Source organism: Bos grunniens, chromosome 6, assembly GCF_055505025.1.
Source record: "Bos grunniens cultivar Pamir isolate PY7600 chromosome 6, Bosgru_T2T1.0, whole genome shotgun sequence".
NCBI classification, from domain to species: domain Eukaryota; kingdom Metazoa; phylum Chordata; class Mammalia; order Artiodactyla; family Bovidae; genus Bos; species Bos grunniens.
The window spans coordinates 18,137,373-18,159,822 of NC_141170.1; the positions used below are offsets into that span (position 1 = coordinate 18,137,373).

Below are 22,450 nucleotides of genomic sequence, written 5' to 3' on the forward strand. Positions count from 1 at the left end.
TGAATACTGGGATAAGTGGATTGAGTGGATGGATGTGAATAGAAGGTTGTTTCCTTTTACTGAAGTCAAACTGCAACTCAAGACTGCAATCTTAGCTCTTCTGTTTATTATGTTTGCAATCAGATTAATATGCTTAGCTCAGGGGGTGCCATCACACAGTAACATCTTGGTAAAATTTTGTTTGCCCATTAAACCCATGTTTAAAAACATTTTGCTTCCTTTGTATTTTTTTTTTAAATAAATTAGTTGATTTTTTAAAAAACTATACTAATGAATGTTTCTGGTTTTCTTAATAGATCCAGCACATGTACCGCTGTGCTCGAGTCCAGGGCCTTGATACCAGTGAGGGGCTACTCCTCTTTGGTAAAGAGCATTTCTATGTGATTGATGGATTTACAATGACAGCAACCAGAGAAATAAGAGATATTGAAACCTTACCTCCAAAGTAAGTAAATGAATGAAGAGACACAAAGTATAGCTGTCTTTAGCAAACAAGATACCTACATAGTTTTTTTTTTTTTAATGAAAAGTTATGTTTTAAGTAATGTTATCTCTCAGTTTGTATGCATCTGTCATTACATATTCACAAGAGTAATATTTCAAAACTATAAAGGACAAATTTGCCTTATTTATCAAAATGAAAACTACATAAGATTTATTGCTATGCATTAATAGCATTAGATATAATACAAGTTCCTGGTATTGTCATCTGTATATTTATAAAGTTATTCTAAATATGCAGAGTGTTCTTTTTTCAAATCTCAGTGCAAACACAGTTATAGCAAAAACACAGGCAGCTGTACAAAACGCCAACAAATGTAAGCACGCCCATGTCCTCTGAGTACCCTAGAAGCAGTGTGACCTATGCACAGGCAGGAATTAACTGGCTAAGTTGATCTAGCTTCCTTTTCTTCTGCCAGTCCCGTGATGGACGTGATACTGGGTAATGGAAAACCCAGAGGCAGACAAAACAAAAAGGAAGATAAAAAGCTAAAGACTTAGAAAATCAACATGCTCTTCTCTTCCTCTTACATTTTGAACACCTAATGTACATGGTGAATGTGGACACCTTGATCTTCATTCTGACACATGGTTATCTTCATTCCTAGAATATAATTTCACATTATCATTTTTAGCAGCCATCAGGGCTACATGATGACTTTTATGGGCCTCCTCTTGCATATAAAATTATTTAAAGTGATGTTTCCTGATTGTGTTGATTTAAAGATGAATATATTCACTTTATATATTACCACATTTTCTTCTACCTAAAAATTCAAGGTTTTTTCTTTTGATTTTAAAAGATATTAAAACATTTTCTTGGCCCCTTAAAGGTATATAGACCTTGGCACTGTACCAGCTATGCCTGATAGATATGCGCTTTTGGCCACCTCATGCGAAGAGTTGACTCACTGGAAAAGACTCTGATGCTGGGAGGGATTGGGGGCAGGAGGAAAAGGGGACAACAGAGGAAGAGATGGCTGGATGGCATCACCAACTCGATGGACATGAGTTTGAGTGAACTCCGAGAGTTAGTGATAGACAAAGTTATATTCACCAAAGGGGATTTATAGTATCACTTCAGTTTAGTCGCTCAGTCGTGTCTAACTCTGCACTCCCATGAACCACAGCATGCGAGGCCTCCCTGTCCATCACCAACTCCTGGAGTTTATCCAAACTCATGTCCATTGAGTTGGTGATGTCATCCAACCATCTCATCCTTTGTCGTCCCCTTCTCCTCCTGCCCTCAATCTTTCCCAACATCAGGGTCTTTTCCAATGAGTCAGCTCTTCGCATCAGGTGGCCAAAGTATTGGAGTTTCAGCCTCCGCATCAGTCCTTCCAATGAACACCCAGGACTGATCTCCTTTAAGATGGACTGGTTGGATCTCCTTGCAGTCCAAGGGACTCTCAAGAGTCTTCTCCAACACCACAGTTCAAAAGCATCAATTCTTCGGAGCTCAGCTTTCTTTATAGTCCAACTCACACATCCATACGTGACTACTGGAAAAACCATAGCCTTGACTAGACGGACCTTTGTTAACAATGTATACTGAGTTGCTAACAAATTACTCTCTTAAAAGGTTTTTTCTTTAACTAAATATTCAGGTATACTGTGTCCTGCTTCTTTTCCCATGTTGAAAATAGCACCCCCGTTTGTTGAACAGTGAGTTTACCTCTTGCTTTGTTTCTGTTGCCTCCTTTTTCCGGGCTGCCTCTAGTATGCATGAGCCGATTATCCCTAGAGGAGCCAGGCAAGGCCCCAGTCAGCTCAAGAGAACGTGCAGTATCTTTGCATATGAAGATATCAAGGAAGTGCATAAACGGAGATATCTCCTTCAGGTTGGTTGATTTAGTAGAAATAAACATTTTGTCATGTTCCTTTATTTAGAGGATGTATACATGATAGGCTCCGCCTTATTGCTTAAGAGTTTTGGATTTGGTTGTATATAGACAGGCTCGTGTCACATGTGGCATAGCTTTATAATACATCCCTTTAGCATCCTAAAACTTTGAGTGTTATCTTTGTTATCCATCTTTCCCTATAGTTATCCAGATTTATATTTGTTGCATAAAAATTACATTCACTATAAATGTACAAAATTATAATTTTGTAGTAAGGATTTTAGAAACAAATTGAGCAGAACAAATTCCATCTGTTTTTGTAATTTAATATACTAGGAATTCATGACTCAAAAAATGTTTTCCAGTCATCAGATTGACTGCTTCAATATTAGGGAAACTCATAGTGGAAAAGTTAATATGTAACCTTATTTGCATTTTTTCTTAATGTCTTTCCCTCTGATCTTTTCAGCCTATCGCTGTGGAAGTTTTCTCTGGAGATGGACGAAACTACCTCCTTGCTTTTCAGAAAGGAATCAGAAACAAAGTTTATCAAAGGTATAGATTATTACGAATACTTCATAATGCTGTATTGTGGGAAGCAATGGGAGGTGTAAAGCATTACAAGTTCAGCTCATTTTTTAAAAATCAATTAAATACTTGAATTAACTTTGAAGAAAATGTTTCATTTTTGCCAGCCTCTTGAAATGTGCTTCTTCTGATGCTCTTCTATTTTGAAAGAACGTTTTTTTTCCTTCTGGTAACTTACACTGCTGCTGCTGCTGCTAAGTCGCTTCAGTCGTGTCCGACTCTGTGCGACCCCATAGGTGGCAGCCTGGGATTGTTCAGGCAAGAATACTGGAGTGGGTTGCCATTTCCTTCTCCAAACTTACACTAGACTTCATCAAAATATCTCTTTAAGTATAAAGGAATGATGAAACTATAGCTTAAAAAATAATACTTTAGGTTCAGAATAGGCTTTGTTCATATTTACCAAAAAGAAGACAGTGCCATACCTTGCTATTGAATACAGGGCCTGAATTTCCTTAGAATTTATATTCTTGTGGGACTTTTCTGACTTTGGAAGGTAAGTTGGATACCCTCATCCTTCAAAAAGTAGCTCAACCAAATAAAGCAGTTGATTTAATCTGACTATATTTCATTTTTGGTAAACTGTGTTTACCTAGAAGAAAAATAGTATATGTTTGTGTGCTTGAAAGTTCTGTTGGATGTGTGAATACTAAAGCTTTTATGAACTGATGGTAGGTAATGAGAGCCCTTATTCTTGAAGAGTAATATGCATGCATGCAGCTAAGTTACTTCAGTTGTGTCTGCTCTTTGCAACCCAGCCTGCCAGGCTCCTCTGTCCATGGGATTCTCCAGGCAAGAATACTGGAGTGGGTTACCATGCCCTCCTCCAGGGGATTTTCCCGACCTAGGGATGGAATCCAAGTCTCTTCTGTCTTCTGCACTATCAGACGGGTTACTTAACCACTAGCACCACCTGGGAAGTTCAGAGAGTAATATAAATCCTGGCAAATCTCTCTATTAGGGAAGTTTTGTGTTTCCAATAAGGAGTGACTAATACCAAGCAACACTGTTTATCACTGCGGTACAGCAATACTACCTGTGAGCATGAGAGAAATGAGGGAGGTTCTGCAGAAAAAGTCCCCGTGGATGTTGACTGGGACGAACTAAGTAAACAATTGAAATGTTAGTTGCCTGTCTTATTCATTTCTAAGGGTGGTATCGTTTTCAACATGGGTAAATTATCTGCTCTTCCCAATTAGAAGCTGTTACAAGGAGATGAGTTTGTCTTTAGCTGAGAGATTTCTGTGTATGTGCCAAGTTCAAGGTCCACATTGATTCCAAGGATTTTCCCACAACTCTTGGTTGCCCTTAAAAAATATATGTTGACATTAGGAGCTACTCTGAAAATAATCGTGACAGTGTCACATAAAGGTTTTCCTCGTGTATGTGTTCTCATTTGTCGGTGGCGTCTCTGCTGTCGTTTGTTTAGCTATTAGCACCGCTTGCTGTCCTGTGAGTGTTTAGCTTCAGTCACTCTTTAGGACATCATTAAGTTGACTCAATTCCTGTGAATCAGTGTGTCAAGTAATGCGGCAACATACGTAAAACTCTAAAATGTCAGGTTTTGCTGTGGATCTTTATATTGGCTTTAGAAGCCATCATCTTACCTTTATTTGTTTATGGAGTTTCTAATTATTGAGTATTGTTTATTTGAGTATTCCAATTATTGTATATTCCCTTTGCTTGCCATTTACTGAGGAGTCGAGGGGGTGGTGGTAAATGCAGCAGTTAAGCTCTAAATGAGTCATTCTTTCTTACGCTCCCATTAGATCCTGACTGACACGTCATTTCCAATTTTATGCTATTTTTTAATCTTCCAGGTTTTTGGCTGTAGTGCCATCTCTCACTGACAGTTCAGAGTCTGTGTCTGGGCAGCGGCCGAACACCAGCGTGGAGCAGGGGTAGGTCATGTGCCTCTTGCACATTATAGTTTAATACTGAAATTGGATCATTTACATCTGGACAGTATTATTTAATATTTTAATGAATATCCCTGCACCCCAACCCTCAGTAGTTTGTAGAACAATTTTACAATACTGAAAATTAGAAATAAGAGAATGTACGCATGATCGCTCGTGTCAAACCAGTGTCAGATGTCTCACATGTTGATCATTTTCCTTTAATGTTTTGAGAATATGCACACTTGTGCCCAATTGAGTCCATCGTATATATAGACACTTTTACTCTGCATCTTCTATTCATATTATATATAAATATTTCCTCTTGTTTTTAAAAAAATTCTTTAGAAACTTTGTCTTTATTTACTAGCCACTCATCATTACATATAAGGCATTCTCTTGTTTTTGGATATTTTATCTTTATCAGGTTTCCTTGTTATAAAACTTATACACATTTGTATTCTACTATTAGTGGATAAGTTTGCTTATCTCAGTAGATACCAGCTTTCTATATTTACTTTTTAATTTTTACTGGTTAACTTAATCAGTTAATATAATTTTTTGAATGACTTGTTTCTAAATATACATTTTCTTTTGTATTAGTAGCCCTTTATAATCCATTGGAAAAGAAGCAGTGCTTTGGGGCTACAAATTAATTATTACAGGATGCAGGAAAATGTCTTAAAACTTTATTGGACATTCTGTAAATTTGTCAATAAAATGTGATACCCAGTTTGTATCTATACATATTAAATTTGTGTATTTCTCTTTAAATTATTGTTTTTATTTTTCTTTAGCTGACATTTAATACAGATGCTGCATGTCTGCTTTTGTTAACCTCAGAAGTATGTTCTGTTCCTAATCATTTGTGTTGTTGTTAAGATAAATACAGGAAGCAAAAGGCTCTCATGAAGCATATTTAGCCTTTTTTCTACTTGTAAGCAACTTACTAGTACTTTTGCCTGCCTAGATAATCTCCAACTTGCTATTTCATTGTTCTGTGCTGAGTTGGCACTTCTTAAAGAACTGTTCAAAGCTCAAAGGCAAGAAGCAGAAATTCATTTCCAACTTTAATCTCCTTTTCAGTTATTCCCTTTCTTACAAAGTTGAGAAATGATCACAGCTCTTTTTTCAGTGCTAAGTCGCTTCAGTCGTATCCAACTCTTTTGCGACCCCGTGAACTATAGCCCACCAGGCTCCTCTGTCCACGGGATTCTTCAAGCAAGAATACTGGAGTAGGTTGACATGACCTCCTCCAGGGGATCTTCCCAACCCAGGGACTGAACCCAAGTCTCTTCTGCCTCCTGCATTGATTGGCAGGCGCGTTCTTTACTACTAGCGCCACCTAGTATCCTTTGCACTCGGTTTACCTGAAAGGAAGAATTTTTCTGGAAGTGAAAAGTGGTGTCTGTACTCTTGAGCTAGAAATGTTTATGAACTAAGGTTTACACCTCTCTTAATTTCCTTTCAGATGATAAAATATATGGTTAAGTGCTTTACTACTGGTTCTGTGATCAATTCACAAACTTCAGATTATTAATTATCCATGTTACAAAGCTGTTAAACCTTAAGGGTTTTATAGCATTCTAGAAAAGTCTGCTATAAAAAAAAGTCCATAATTTTGTGAACAGCCATGACTTTCCTGTCATAAAATATTTATATTTTCATTCACTTTTTCAACATCTCTTTTAGGAATGATGTGTACCTACTGTGAACAAAATATTGTTTGCTATATCACTTATTCCAATTGAATCTCTTTAAATCAACTTCAGTTCAGTTCAGTCGCTCAGTCGTGTCTGACTCTTTGCGACCCCATGAATCACAGCACGCCAGGCCTCCCTGTCCATCACCAACTCCCGGAGTTCACCCAAACTCATGTGCATCGAGTCAGTGATGCCATCCAGCCATCTCATCCTCTCTTGTCCCCTTCTCCTCCTGCCCCCAATCCCTCCCAGCATCAGAGTCTTTTCCAATGAGTCAACTCTTCGCATGAGGTGGCCAAAGTATTGGAGTTTCAGCCTTAGCATCAGTCCTTCCAAAGAACACCTAGGACTGATCTCCTTTAGGATGGACTGGTTGGATTTCCTTGCAGTCCAAGGGACTCTCAAGAGTCTTTTCCAACACTACAGTTCAAAAGCATCAATTCTTCACCGTTCAGCTTTCTTCACAGTCCAACTCTCACATCCATACATGACTACTGGAAAAACCACAGCCTTGACTACACAGACCTTTGTTGGCAAAGTAATATCTCTGCTTTTGAATATGCTGTCTCGGTTGGTCATAACTTTCCTTCCAAGGAGTAAGCGTCTTTTAATTTCATGGCTACAATCAACCATCTGCAGTGACTTGGGAGCCCCAAAAAATAAAGTCTGCCACTGTTTCCACTGTTTCCCCATCTATTTGCCATAAAGTGATGGGACCAGATGCCATGATCTTAGTTTTCTGAATGTTTAGCTTTAAGCCAACCTTTTCACTCTCCTCTTTCACTTTCATCAAGAGGCTTTTTAGTTCCTCTTCACTTTCTGCCATAAGGGTGGTGTCATCTGCATATCTGAGGTTATTGATATTTCTCCTGGCAATCTTGATTCCAGCATGTGCTTCCTCCAGCCCCACGTTTCTCATGATGTACTCTGCATATAAGTTAAATAAGCAGGGTGACAATATACAGCCTTGACATACTCCTTTTCCTATTTGGAACCAGTCTGTTGTTCCATGTATAGTTCTAACTGTTGCTTCCTGACCTGCATATAGGTTTCTCAAGAGGCAGGTCAGGTGGTCTGGTATTCCCTTCTCTTTCAGAATTTTCTACGGTTTATTGTGAAAAATAAAAAATAAATCAGTTTACATAGGAATTATTGTAAAAGGCTGAAAGTTGAACTAGATCAGTGTTTGTTTCAAATTCATTTGCTATGATCTACAGTAAAAAATATACACTACATTGCATTCCAAGTAACACGAACTTGCTTAAAATTCTGAAAATAGTTTCCCTTACTATGTGTAGTGCCTTCCAATGTTCTGTTCTCTATTTTCTTCAATTCCATTCTGTTATTTCATATTTCAAAATGCTGACCATAACCCACTAAACCGATTTCATGACCCACCATTAGGTTGTCCTCCATAGTTTGAAAAATTTATGGATCTGTTGACTTAAAATTTTCAGCTTTGTAATTACTTTGATTTAAAATTATTAATATGTTGCTAAAACAGTATGTTGCCTACAGTTCATTTAATTATTTATCATTTGTAGATCTGGGTTGCTTAGCACTCTGGTTGGAGAGAAGTCTGTGACTCAGAGATGGGAGGTAAGTTCAGTGAAAATGTAAGCATCCTTCATAATTTGTAGTCAGAAGGTATAAGTCATTCAGTTAAAAGCACTTTAATAATTTATAAAATATATACCATAGACAAAAAAGTTTTCTTTTTGTTCTTTTTAGAAAAAAACTGTTTTGTTATTCTGAAATCTGTAAGAAACTATCCTTTGCCTCATTTTGCATATAAATTTTTTAAAGCAAACATAGTGGAAATAATTGATCGCTTTAAAGTGAATCTTTATTTATCTTTCCCAAGAGAGGTGAAATCAGCAACTTTCAGTATTTGATGCACTTGAACACTTTGGCTGGAAGATCGTATAATGACCTCATGCAATATCCTGTCTTCCCCTGGATCCTTGCAGATTACGACTCGGAGGTAAATGTCACATCATTTCTGTGAAATTGGAACACATCGTTAAAAGTAATTAAATGATGCTGCAGTGGCTTAAGTGATTTATGTGCATTATAGTTTTCAGTTCTCAACAGGCACTTATTCCCAAGAAGATGAGACGAGCTTTAGCTTCAGTCCAGTCGCTCAGTCATGTCCGACTCTTTGCGACCCCGTGAATTGCAGCACGCCAGGCCTCCCTGTCCATCACAAACTCCCGGAGTTCACTCAGACTCACGTCCATTGAGTCAGTGATGCCATCCAGCCATCTCATCCTCTGTCATCCCCTTCTCCTCCTGCCCCCAATCCCTCCCAGCATCAGAGTCTTTTCCAATGAGTCAACTCTTCGCATGAGGTGGCCAAAGTACTGGAGTTTCAGCCTTAGCATCATTCCCTCCAAAGAAATCCCAGGGCTGATCTCCTTCAGAATGGACTGGTTGGATCTCCTTGCAGTCCAAGGGACTTTCAAGTCCTCTCCAACACCACAGTTCAAAAGCATCAATTCTTCGGCACTCAGCCTTCTTCACAGTCCAACTCTCACATCCATACATGACCACAGGAAAAACCATAGCCTTGACTAGACGAACCTTTGTTGGCAAAGTAATGTCTCTGCTTTTGAATATGCTATCTAGGTTGGTCATAACCTTCCTTCCATGGAGTAAGCGTCTTTTAATTTCATGGCTGCAGTCACCATCTGCAGTGATTTGGGAGCCCAAAAAAATAAAGTCTGACACTGTTTCCCCATCTATTTCCCATAAAATGATGGGACCAGATGCCATGATCTTCATTTTCTGAATGTTGAGCTTTAAGCCAACTTTTTCACTCTCCACTTTCACTTTCATCAAGAGGCTTTTGAGTTCCTCTTCACTTTCTGCCATAAGGATGGTGTCATCTGCCTATCTGAGGTTATTGATCTTTCTCCCGGCAATCTTGATTCCAGCTTGTGTTTCTTCCAGTCCAGTGTTTCTCATGATGTACTCTGCATATAAGTTAAATAAGCAGGGTGACAATATACAGCCTTGACGTACTCCTTTCCGTATTTGGAACCAGTCTGTTGTTCCATGTCCAGTTCTAACTGTTGCTTCCTGACCTGCATACAGATTTCTCAAGAGGCAGATCAGGTGGTCTGGTATTCCCATCTATTTCAGAATATCCCACAGTTTATTGTGATCCACACAGTCAAAGGCTTTGACATAGTCAGTAAAGCAGAAATAGATGTTTTTCTGAAACTCTCTTGCTTTTTCCATGATCCAGCAGATGTTGGCAATTTGATCTCTGGTTCCTCTGTGTTTTCTTAAACCAGCTTGAACATCAGGAAGTTCACGGTTCACGTATTGCTGAAGCCTGGCTTGGAGAATTTTGAGCATTACTTTACTAGCATGTGAGATGAGTGCAATTGTGCAGTAGTTTGAGCATTCTTTTGCATTGCCTTTCTTTGGGATTGGAATGAAAACTGACCTTTTCCAGTCCTGTGGCCACTGCTGAGTTTTCCAAATTTTCTGGCATATTGAGTGCAGCACTCTCACAGCATCGTCTTTCAGGATTTGAAATAGCTCCACTGGAATTCCAGTTGAGCTTTAACTTAGGCTTGGACAAAGTTTGCATGCTTGGCCAACTTCTTGGATTCATGGTAATCCATTCAGTCTCCTAAGTGCCAATAAATTTGGATCCACTGGAGGAGGTCACTGTCTTCTACACTGCAGCCAGTTTCAGAAATAAATCTAATTGAGTCATCTCTCCGTTTAGAAAAGTATTGTGTAAATCATCATCACAATTTGGACATAATTTCATTTATTTATTTATTTATTTTTGCTGACCTCCATCTTCATTGCTGCACAGCATTTTCTCTAGTTGTGGCAAGCAGGGGCTACTCTAGTTGCAGTGTGCGGGCTTCTCATCGCCATGGCTTCTCTTGTCGTGAAGCAAGGGCTCTAGGGCACACAGGCTTCAGTAGTTGTGATGCACAGGCTTAGTTCCACCAAGGCACGTGGAATCTTCCCAGAGCAGAGATTGAACCCATGTCTCCTGCGTTGGCAGGCAGATTCTTTACCACTGAGCCACCAGGGAAGCCCCTGGAGAGAATTTTAAAATGTCAGTACAGTACCTTTTGCAGAGTAGCTGCTAGTTAGGTACCGCTCCTGCACTCCCAGGACTGCTGTCCGGGACCACCCCGTTCTCTTTCAGCAACTCTGCACGTGCTACCCTCCCTGCCTGGACTTCTCTCCATGTCCGTGCCCTCCTTACCTCCCGCTGCCAGGTTCCTCTGGCTGGCTGTATTTCATCCAGCAGGACATACTCACACCTCCAGGGGACCTTCTGTCCTTTCTCTCTCCTTTTTCCTCTGTTCCCACACCACCTTTAAGCTGTATTGTGCTGCCTTCCTTTACATGTTGTAAGCATAGTTTTTGTCTGACCTTACTTAGCTGTGAGGATGTTGAACTCAAAGACCAACTTAGGTAACTCCTAGGGCCCAATCTCTAGAGCAAGGCCTGGTACTTATTTGTGCTTTACTCATCTTTGTTGAAATAGTCAAACTACAAATGAGGTGTTTTGCATATAGAATTTCAGAGGACAAATACTAACTTGAGTTATTTTTGTAAGTGTGGATCAGTTTCTCCTGTCCAAGACTTTTAAAAGACAAGTTGGCAAAATTGGGGGGCCATGTTGTTGTTCAGTCGCTGAGTCATGTCTGATTCTTTGTGGCCTCATGGACTGCAGCATTCCAGTCTTCCCTGTCCTTTACCATCTCCCAGAGTTTGCTCAAACTCACGTCCATTGAGTCACTGATGCTAACTGTCTCATCCTCTGCCGTTCCCTTCTCCTTTTGCCTTCAGTCTTTCCCAGCATCAGTGTCTTTTCCAGTGGGTTGACTCTTTGTATCAGGTGGCCAGAGTATTGAAGCTTCAGCATCAGTCCTTCCAACGAATATTCAGGGTTGATTTCCTTTAGGATTGACTGGTTTGATCTCCTTGATGTTCAAGGGATTCTCAAGAATCTTCTCCAGCACCACAATTTGAAGGCATCAATTCGTTGGCACTCAGCCTTCTTTATTGAAGAGGGAAATGGCAACCTACTCCAGTATTCTTGCGTGGAGAATCCCATGGACAGAGGAGCCTGGTGGGCTATAGTCCATTGGGTCACAAACAGTCGGACACAACTGAGGCGACTTAGCATGCAGCCTTCTCTATGGTCCATCTTTCATATCTGTACATGAATACTGGAAAAAACCATAACTTTGACTAGACAAATCTTTGTCAGCAAAGTGATGTCTTTGCTTTTTCATATGCTGTCTAGTTTTATCGTAGCGTTCCTTCCAAGGAGTAAGTGTCTTTTAATTTTATGGCCTACAGTCACCATCCGCAGTGATTTTGGAGCCCAAGAAAATAAAATCTGTCACTGTGTTCACTTGTTCCCCATCTGTGCCTTGAAGTGATGGGACCAGATGCCATGATCATAGTTTTTTGAATGTTGAGTTTTAAATAAAAAGAACACAAATTAGGTATCCCATTGGTACATAGTTCAAATGTCTGCTTTTAATATGCTTAGGAGGTAAATTTTGGTTTCCTTTTAAATATATGAATTAAGTCACCTAAGGATGAGCCTTTAAAATGATCTCTGGTAGACTGGAGGAATCCACCTCATTTGGGAATCACGGCCTCGTATGATGTTGTCTTTTGGAGGTGACCAAGTTAGTGAGTGCCCTAGTTTATTTCACTTCGCTTTCACCTCTAGGAAGAAAATGCTCAGAAGTGAAGCTGGAGTGAAAGAGGGGAGGAGGGGGAGAGAATAGAAGGGAGATTTGATCCTCCGGTTTGGTGGGTAACGGAGGGTAAAGAGGAAATGGAGCTTTTGTGTCCACAGTCTCCTGCCTCTCCCTTGTCAAGACTGAGAAGGGTTTTCCCTCTTATTCCTTATCTCCAAACCTGGGTTCTGAGTGCCTTCTCCTGTGCAAAATAAATTTCCAAAACAGACATCTTCATACTGAACCAGTTAAACTGCCATGTGCCTCTCTGTAAAATATGGATAACCAGTAGGTGCAAGGCGTTATCTTGGAGTCCAGCTCTGCTGGTGTGACCCCATGGATACTAGCCCATTGACAAAGCATCGTGGCTATAGCCATTCTGTCTACGGTGGTGAAAATAGAGTGTGGATAGTAATTTTGGAATTGGGTTTCATTTTGTATTTTAGGAGGTCGATCTTACTAATCCCAAGACATTTAGAAACCTGGCCAAGCCAATGGGAGCACAGACAGATGAACGATTAGCTCAGTATAAGAAGCGATATAAAGACTGGGAAGATCCTAATGGTAAGTAACTTTCCCTGTCGCAGGACTTGGTACCCACGTTTCAAAAGTAAGCCATTATTTAGTGGTCTGACGCCCTTCCATCTTTCCCCAAGTTGCTTGTATATGATTATGTCTGTTACATATGCAAGCATATACACAACTATCAAAGTAGGAAAATCAGGTTTTGCGTGTTAACTGATGGCCATGCTTGGAAGGTGTTTTTTGGGTAGCTTGTCAAGTGTTGGCAAAAACTAAGTCTTTCTGCTTTGTCTAGGGTAGAAATTTCCCATCATAATATGCCTTTATCCCTAATCGTGTTTAGGCCAGGAACTATGCTTTCCTTTATTGATTCTTTTAATATTTTTTATTGAAGTATAGTTAATTTAGTGTTTCAGTTATACAAAAAGTGATTCAGTGTGCATGTGTATGTGTATATGTATATATACATATTTTTCTTTTTCAGATTGTTTTCCATTATATGTTCTTTTAATTTTATTGAGCACTTTTTACAACCCTTTTGCATTAAAAAAATACTAATTGAGTCCCTTCTAAAATAATGCAATTTACATACTCATGATTTATTGTTTAATGTTTATCATATTACCCCTTCAAATAGGCAAAACAAACAAAGGAGGAAAAAAAATTAAGCCTAACACTATTCCCTGTTTGGAATCTTTTTTTTTTTCCCCTGCCAAGGAGAATGTGTAACAGAAATTGCATAATACCCGTAGACATCGATTCAAAGAAATGTATACTATTGCAAAGCCAGAACCTAATAAAGAATTGCTTTACATCAGTATCCTGCTTTAGTTGAAGGTGGCTTGCTAGTAAGGATTATCTATTATACAGTTAGCCTCAAAACATGAATTGCTGCTGCTGCTAAGTCGCTTCAGTCGTGTCCAACTCTTTGCGACCCGAAAGACGACAGCCCACCAGGCTCCCCCGTCCCTGGGGTTGCTGGATGTGCTCAATGGGGAAAGTCACAGAATTATACTAAAATGGATACTTGCCAGATATATAAATGAGGGCTTTCAGTGTTACCATGGTTTTTATTCTACAACTGCCAGAACCGACTGTACTTCGTGTCGCGGTTATCATGTACATTAGCGTTTTCAAGTCTATTGATTAACGCTAATTTTATTTTTGTGTTACTCTTTTGTTTTCTTTTTTACTCTCATTTTTCTTGTTTTTTAAATTTTTATTGGTGTATAGTTGCTTTACAGTGTTGATCATTTCTGCTGTACAGCAACGTCTTCCAGCTATACGTATACATATATGCACTCTTTTTTTGGATTTCCTTCCGTTTAGGTCACTGGAGCGCTGAGTAGGGTGCCCTGTGCCGTGCAGTAGATTCTCGGCAGTTATCTATGTTGTACGTAGTATCAGTAGCGTATATATGCCAGTCCCGATATCCCAGTTCATCCTTTTCAATTGTGCTTTTATTTTCTTGGCCAGGAGAAACTCCAGCCTACCACTATGGGACCCACTATTCATCAGCCATGATTGTGGCTTCATACCTTGTCAGAATGGAGCCCTTCACACAGATATTCCTAAGGCTACAGGTAAAACTCTTAAGTTTAGAATTTTTGCATGTTGTTCGCGCCTTCTATTTAAGATCGTTTTTGCTATTTTCTTTAATGTTGTTTATCATTACAAAAGTCACAAAAGTAGTCAAAACATAATGATTGTGGAATTTTACTGGACAAAATTGATAAATAAGCTAGGATTTGTTTACACTAAACAAGGGCCAAGGTCCTTTAGTCAAGTAAGCAAGTAGCATTTGCTTTCCAGCCACATATATGGAATTCAGCCAACTGATTCATCAGACATTTTAAAAAGTCCGTGTAGCTCAATTGCTACCTTCCCTATTATAATTGCTTTTCTCCAAATTCTCTTTTCATTTATTCAACAAATATTTATTGAATACTTACTGGATGCCAGGCACTATTCTAGGTGCTTAGAAGACATCAGAGAATAAAGACAATAGTCCTGCCTGATGGAATTGATATATTTTGGTTGAAAGAGACAGACAAACATAGTAAATAATGATCTAGTAAAATATTTTAGTATATGATACGTGCTGTGTGAAAAACAGAGGTCAGAGAAAGGGGATAGGAAGTACAGGAACGTGAGGTGGGGAAGGACATGATGCCATTTTTAGAAAGACTGGTCACTGTAGGTCACCTCGGAAAGGAGACATCTGACCAGAGCTGGAAAGAAGTAAGGGAGTTACTGGTGTGGGTATCTGGAGGAAGTGTGCTCCAGGCTGGGAGAACAGCCTGCAAGGGGCCCTAAGTCAGGCCCTGAGGTATTTGAGGGACAGCAAGGAAGCCAGTTTCTGGAGCAGAGTGACTGCAGGGGAAAGCGACAGGGGATGAGGTCAGAGAGCTAGCAGGGCCAGATGGCGGTAGGCCGTGGTGGCCATTGTACGGACTTGGGATTTTCACACAGTGAACTTCATTGTAAAGACAGACACACTGTGTTCACTCAAACACAGCATTGGGAGTTTGATTGAGGGAAGGCAGTGGTGCATCTATGAGGCCGTGTAAGCAAAGGAAATTCCTTTTATATTTGAGTTTATTGATTTATAACTTTTTGATCACCTTCCTAGTTCTCCTCTAAATTCTCATGAGTATAAGAATAACAATGTCATGTTATTTTATGAAATTAGTCAAATACATATATAACCTGAATATTCTCAACTGTAAATGGCTATATAATAGCAGCTTTTTAAAGTTTTTTTTTTAATTAATTTTTATTGAAGTATACTTGCTTTACAATGTTGTTAGTTTCTACTGTACAACAAGTCAGCCATATATCCCCTCCCGTTTGGGACTTCCTTGCCATTCAGGTCACCACAGTCCATTAAGTAGAGTTCCTGGGCTATACAGTAGGTTCTCATTGGTATACTTAGTATGTGTTAGTCCCTCAGTTGTTCCTGACTCTTTGCAACCCCAGGGACTGTAGCCCGCTAGGCTCCTCTGTGCATGGAATTCTCCAGGCAAGAATACTGGAGTGGGTTGCCATTCCCTTCTCCAGGGGTTCTTCCTGACCCAGGGATCCAACGTGGGTCTCCCACATTGTGGGCAGATTCATTACTATCTGAGCCACCAGGGAAGCCCTATACATAGTATAAATACTGTGTATATGTCAATTCCAGTCTCCCAAATCATCCTGCTCCCCTCTTTTCCCCCCTTGGTGTCCAAAAATTTGTTCTCTATGTCTGTGTCTCTAGTTCTGCTTTGCAAGTATGAATCCTTTTTTTTTTTTTTAAGGAGAGTATTATCAAACGATGGAAGAACTATTTCCTTATAGTCTTGCCCTCTCTCTAAAAACTAATCTTTTTCAATTGTATTACATGGATATCACTTTGATACAAAGCAAGAGACCCTTTGTAAGGAGAACCCCGAAAAGAATTCTTCTTTTTTTGTGATTATTTAAATTTTGTGTATTTGACGTAGGAGAATGGGAAACTGAATTGTCACCAAATGAATTTCTTTGGGGTTTCCAGGCCCTTGAGTGTGAATGCTGAGGTGGGAGCAGTTCTCTCACAGAGGTGCCTTCTCGTTCTGCCCACAGGGAGGCCACTTTGACCTGGCTGACCGGATGTTTCACAGCGTGCGTGAGGCCTGGTACTCAGCGTCAAAGCACAACATGGCAGATGTAAAGGAACTCATCCCAGAATTTTTTTACTTACCAGAGTTCCTGTTCAATTCCAACAACTTTGACCTTGGTATGTAGCACCATGGCACTGTCTTAGGAACAGTATCCAGGAAAAGACCAACAGAAATGTCACTTTTCTGAGAAGTCTGTAGCAGACACTGACAAAGAAAGCTTTTGTTACCAGACCAACCTTGGGTCCACCCACCTGAAACACAGCAAACCCAATCAGTCTGTTGACGCTGGGTTGTGGTGAAGGATGGGACAGTGTTTATTGCAGGGCCAAGCAAGGAGAATGGGCAGCTCATGCTCAAAAGGCCTGAACCACCCCCAGTGACAGCTTTCAGAGGAGAGTTTTAAAAAGTCCATGTAAGGGAGAGGGTCACAGGCTTTGTGATCAGCTTGTGCTCAGTTCTGCGATTGGTTGATGATGCGGTAACAAAGTGGTATTTCAGGAATCTTGGTCATCAACTTCTGGATCTGACTGGTCTGGGGTCTATGAACCTGTGGTCAGCATGCAGTTAACTTCCTCCACCTGGTGGGGGTTTTAATATCTGCAAAACAACTCAAGGATATGGCTCAGGTTTATAGCCCTTGAGGAGAAACTAAAAGTCCTTGACTTTATTTTAGGCTAAATTGTTATTTTGTGCTGCTTGGCTGTTTTCCTTTGTTTCTGCAGTTTCTCTCTTCTCTGGTTACATTTGCTCTTTGGAACTCTGGGGAGGCCTGGGAGACTAAGGCTTTTCTACAAAGGAAGGAGGGGGAACACACGGGGTTGGGGTGGACGGGCTGTTCTTGGAAAGGCCCTGCAGGGTCCTCCTCAGTTACTATCCCTCATGGTTACAGCTGCTGTTAAAGTCAGCTGGGTTATTGGGTATATGAGAATAAATATAACAAAGAAAAATAGATGTGTGCCCCCAAATAGCTGTTTCAATCCAGAGTCTTGGGAAAATGAAAAAATTAACAAAGATTACATCTAATGGTCAGAATATCATTATTTCATTGAAAATGAAAGTGAGGTGAAATTTTATTTGAAAATTAATGTGATTGAAGCTAACAGCCAAGAGTGGCATATCCACATTTTTCACATATAGTTTAAATCTTTCCTTATTGTCTCAGCTTACATGTTGATAAGTTTTAAAATTAGAATTGCTGAATAACTCTAAGTAAACCCTTTTTTCATCCCGTTAGGGTACTAAAAAAACAGAACCAAATCAACATTTCTAAAAGGGAGAGAAATTTCCTTGGTACTTTGCTCTCTTTGTATTATCCAGCAGCTACAGGAAGTAGATTTGACTTTGGTTATTGTTTCTTGGAACACAGTTTGCTAATCTGTGTTTTGAATATTTATTTTTACAACATATCAAAATTTCATTGTTTTACTTAGAGTATTCATGCCAGATATTGTTCTGTTTTCATATTCTTTTCATGCCCTGTATCATACTGTATTTAAGACTTCCACATATAAACCAGTATCCACATATAAACCATTACTATACTATCTCATAAAATTTATTAGGTAATTCAGAGAATCAGTTCAGTTCAGTTCAGTCATGTCCAACTCTTTGCGACTCCATGGACTGCAACATTCCAGGCCTCCCTATCCATCACCAGCTCCTGGAATTTACCCAAACCCATGTCCATTGAGTCGGTGATGCCATCCAGCCATCTCATTCCTCTGTCGTCCCCTTCTCCTCCCACCTTTAATCTTTCCCAGCATCAGGGTCTTTTAAAATGAGTCAGCTCTTTGCATCAGGTGGCGAAAGTATTGGAGTTTCAGCTTCAACATCAGTCCTTCCAATGAACACTCAGGACTGATTTCCTTTAGGATGGACTGGTTGGATCTCCTTGTAGTCCAAGGGACTCTCTCAAGAGTCTTCTCCAACACCTTCACATCTAATATGTTTGAATGATTTTATTTTATTGAGTATTATAATTTTTATTTATTTAATCACCCATTCAGCAGCTCAAACCTTGTGAAATTGTAGCTCCAGATGCAATAGGAAAGATAATAAGACTCTCTCAGTAGCCCCAGCAAAAGTCCTAAAACTGAGTCTTAGTATTGATACCTCTGATTGGACCTGGGACTCAACCTTGAGCAGCTAAAGACACCAAGTTCTAGCACTTAGAGTTGGGAGGAATGGCAGTTCCTCAAAGGAAGAGTAGATGGTGAATAGGGAAAAACAACAAATGTGAACCCAGCATTTGCATATGAATGCACATTAGGGTTTTACTAGGTTTACTTATAATTCACCTTTGGAGAATGCTACTGTCTTCCCTAGGAACACCACTTTCAAAGAGACAAATATGCAACAGTGCCAAAACACATTCCAGAAATACTCAGTCCGTTATAATAATCTATGCTGCAGGCATGTTCTAACCAGACTACTTACAGACCCAACCAAATCATCCACTTTTAAATAAGTAAGTGAAAGAAAGGTCATGTATAATTGTCATGCTCACCTTCATAACATATCCCCTTCCTTCCTTGAAATCACACACTTTAACAACAATGCTATTTGCAAGTAAGAGCTAAAGCTCTTAAAACTTAGGAATAAATCCTCATAATCTTGTATTTAGATAAACATAAGCAAAAGCAACAAAAAAAGGGAAATTGAACTTTATCAGAATTTAAAACTTCTGCATACAAGGACATTATGAAGAAAGTGAAAAGAAGACATACAGAATGCCAGAAAATATTTTCAAATGATATATATCTTGTAAAGATCTAGTACTCAGAATATAAAGAACTCCTACAACTCAACAGCAATAAAATAAGTGACCCAATTAAAGGGGCAAAGGACCTGAATAGACATTTCTCCAAAGAAGTTATACAAATGACCAATAAGCATATGAAAAGATGCTCAGCGTCATTATTCATTAGGTAAATGCAAATCAAAAGCACAATAAGGTAATACTTTGCATTCACTAGGATGACTATAATGGAAAAGGCAAGACACACAAACAGAAAATGACAAGAGCTGAGGAAGATGTGGAGAAAGTAGAACATTCATGTGTTGCTGGCATGAATGTTAAAATGGTTCAGCACTGTGGGAAGCAGTTTGGTAGTTCCTCAAAAAGTGAAACATTGAATTGCCACATGACCAAGCAGTTCCACGCAAGAACTGTCCAGAGGAACTGAAAAAAGACTTAAAGACCTGTACATGCACATTCATCACAGCTTTATCGACAGTAGCCAGATGGTAGAAACAGCCCACATATATATGAATGGATAAACAAACTGTGGAATATACATATAATGGAGTATCACTCAGGCATTATAAGATACGGGGTAATGATAAATACACCAACATAGACGAACCTCAAAAAATTACACCAAGTAAAAGAAGCTAGAGGCAGAAAGTCACATAATGATTCCACTTATATAGAGTGTCCAGAACAGGTACATACCGATAGACAGGACACAGATTGGTGATTTCCAGGGCCTGGGGCAGGGGATGGGGGGTGGGTGGGAGGAATGGGGAGCAACTGTTTACATTTAAGATTTCTTTCTGGGGTGGTCAAAATGTACTAGATATAGTTGCACAATAGTGTGAACATATGAAATGCCACTGAATTGTTCACTCTAAAATCGTTAACTTTATGTTATGTGAACTTTACCTCAATATAAAGAAAATCAAACAAAACTGTTTGTCTCTCCATCCAGAAAAGATAGCTAATGATACAAAAGAAAGAACACTTGGGGTTTTTTCCCTGGCTCTGGAGCACGTAGGTTCATTTCCTGGTCTTATCCTTGTACCCTTGGATAAACATGGAGGGAAACTACAGAGTAGCAGAATTAGACCAAGAGTTTTCAACAGACTGTCCCCTTTAAATGACATTTTAAAATTGCAGATAGCGCTGATAAAATAACCTTATATCACACAGTATTTAGGGATTATGAGCAAAATTGGGAAAAGTAGATTCTATCTCAGGTAGTTAGGGGATTATTACTTCTTATCAAAAAAGTTATTTCTTCTTATTAGGCTTAGAGGACATTTCAGAGAGGGTGGGGAAAGGGTGTGAAAGAGAGGAGAGGGGCTGTAATAACTTGATTGTTTTATTTTTTTTAAGTTACATGAAAATTTTTTCAACTAAATCGAAACATTCCTTTAAACAATAAAATGGATTTTTAGTCTCTTACTTGTATCACATTGTAAAGAAGCCATCAAGCCTCAATGATGAAAGGAAAGGTTTTTACTGGCCCTTACTTGGAACCTGCCTTCTGTGTCCTGAAATTTGAACACTTCTCTATGAAAATTTATAATTCAGCTGTTTAACCAACTGCATGAAGCTAGGGAGTCCACATCACCACTTACAGGGTCATTGTTTACTGTGGTTATCCTATCTGTGCCTAGGAAAGCTCTGTAAGCTCCCGTTACCTTTTCGAAAGAAGAAACAGAACCCACTTCCTCAGATGCCAATCCCAGTTTTGTTGTCAGTAGATCTCATAGTAAATGCGTCCTTTACTGTTTTAGGGATTATCTGGCTGTGACTTAAAATAACAGTTTATGTGAAATAAATATGACATGGTTATGAATTATCATAACTTGATTTTTTTTTTCTGCCAGGTTGTCCTATAGTCTTTCCAAGTGTTTTTTCTGTTAAATGATACAATAGTCACCAAAAAGTTACATTGTTTCAGATTTTACTTTTATTTTTTTAGTGAGAATCCTTACAGCAAAATACATGTGGGTTCTACAGCATTCTCTCAAGAATTTAAGAATCAGAAGTATGATAAACCACATGTATTGCAAATATTTCTGGATGACTCATACTTTTATGTCCTCTTAGGCCAAAATAGAATTCAGACTAAAATTGGCTTGAGGAGTTAGGTATTCTTTCAGCAACCTTTTCCATGTGAATGCAGAATTTTGTCAAAACATCCAGAAAAGAGATTGAGTGCTTGGCCACTGCTGTTGACTCACCAAGCTTTAAGCATTCTGGAAAAGCCTACATGTACTCTTCAGAGAAATTGTTAATGGTCTTGCAGATGAGCAGTCTTAAGGGGCTTGTGTTGGTTTGGGCAGTTTCTTCCAAACTCAAAACAGTAACCCCATAAAATGTTCATGAAGGAGTCCTGTGATCAATTTAATGTCAGAAATGTTGTATCTAATACCCTTCCTAGAGAAGAGCAGTACCTCCGAGGAGCCTTGCAGAAAAGAAACATGTTTAACCTTGCGTAGCTCAGCATTTCCTGAAGCCCTTTGACTGTGGGAGCCCCACAGTTTTGTGAATGCTCAATAAATCTCTCTAAGGAGGAATTTTGGGGAAATACCAGAGTAGATGATCTCTGCGGGTCCTTTCTGGTGGTAAAACTGTATAGTTCTGGTAATGAATCTAACCCACTACTTGTCTGTTACTTTCACAGGATGTTACTATTTATCTCACTCTTTTATTTTCTTGTTAATGTATCTAATTTCACAGGCTGTAAACAAAACGGCACCAAACTTGGAGATGTTATCCTTCCACCCTGGGCAAAAGGGGACCCACGAGAATTCATCCGGGTGCACCGTGAGGTAATGGGAGTGCACTTTGCATTGGAACTGAGGTTTCACTGGGTCACTGACCACAGAACAAAGAGAGGACCCTGAGCGATGTGTTCCCCACATGTTTAAGTTACTAATGTTATTTGTATGATTTTTAGTTATTTTAGTTCCAGTTGGCCAGTGGTCACTCCTTTTACTTTCCAAGTTAGTAATACAAGTCAGCCAGTGACTGAACCTGTGTTTTGAAATTGCAGGCTCTGGAATGTGACTACGTGAGTGCCCATCTGCATGAGTGGATCGATTTAATCTTCGGCTATAAGCAGCAAGGTCCTGCCGCAGTAGAAGCTGTAAACGTCTTCCATCACCTTTTCTATGAGGGTCAAGTGGATATCTACAACATAAATGACCCCCTCAAGGAAACAGCCACCATAGGGTTCATTAATAACTTTGGGCAGATCCCTAAACAGGTATGGCTGTTTTTTCCTT

At 39.4% G+C, this 22,450-nt stretch overlaps 1 protein-coding gene across 13 annotated transcripts in view; it reads left to right on the plus strand.

Moving 5' to 3' along the window:
* The window catches only part of WDFY3 (WD repeat and FYVE domain containing 3), a 283,117-nt gene that overhangs the window by 235,961 nt on the left and 24,706 nt on the right, over positions 1-22,450 (plus strand). For all 13 annotated transcript variants that reach the window (XM_086407523.1, XM_086407528.1, XM_086407526.1 and 10 more), the window contains 11 exons: positions 297-445; positions 2,222-2,342; positions 2,815-2,900; positions 4,754-4,834; positions 8,079-8,133; positions 8,399-8,518; positions 12,719-12,836; positions 14,271-14,377; positions 16,395-16,548; positions 21,903-21,994; positions 22,219-22,431. In XM_086407523.1, coding sequence (XP_086263649.1) covers positions 297-445; positions 2,222-2,342; positions 2,815-2,900; positions 4,754-4,834; positions 8,079-8,133; positions 8,399-8,518; positions 12,719-12,836; positions 14,271-14,377; positions 16,395-16,548; positions 21,903-21,994; positions 22,219-22,431 — 1,296 coding nt within the window. The remainder of the gene's footprint in view (positions 1-296; positions 446-2,221; positions 2,343-2,814; positions 2,901-4,753; positions 4,835-8,078; positions 8,134-8,398; positions 8,519-12,718; positions 12,837-14,270; positions 14,378-16,394; positions 16,549-21,902; positions 21,995-22,218; positions 22,432-22,450) is intronic.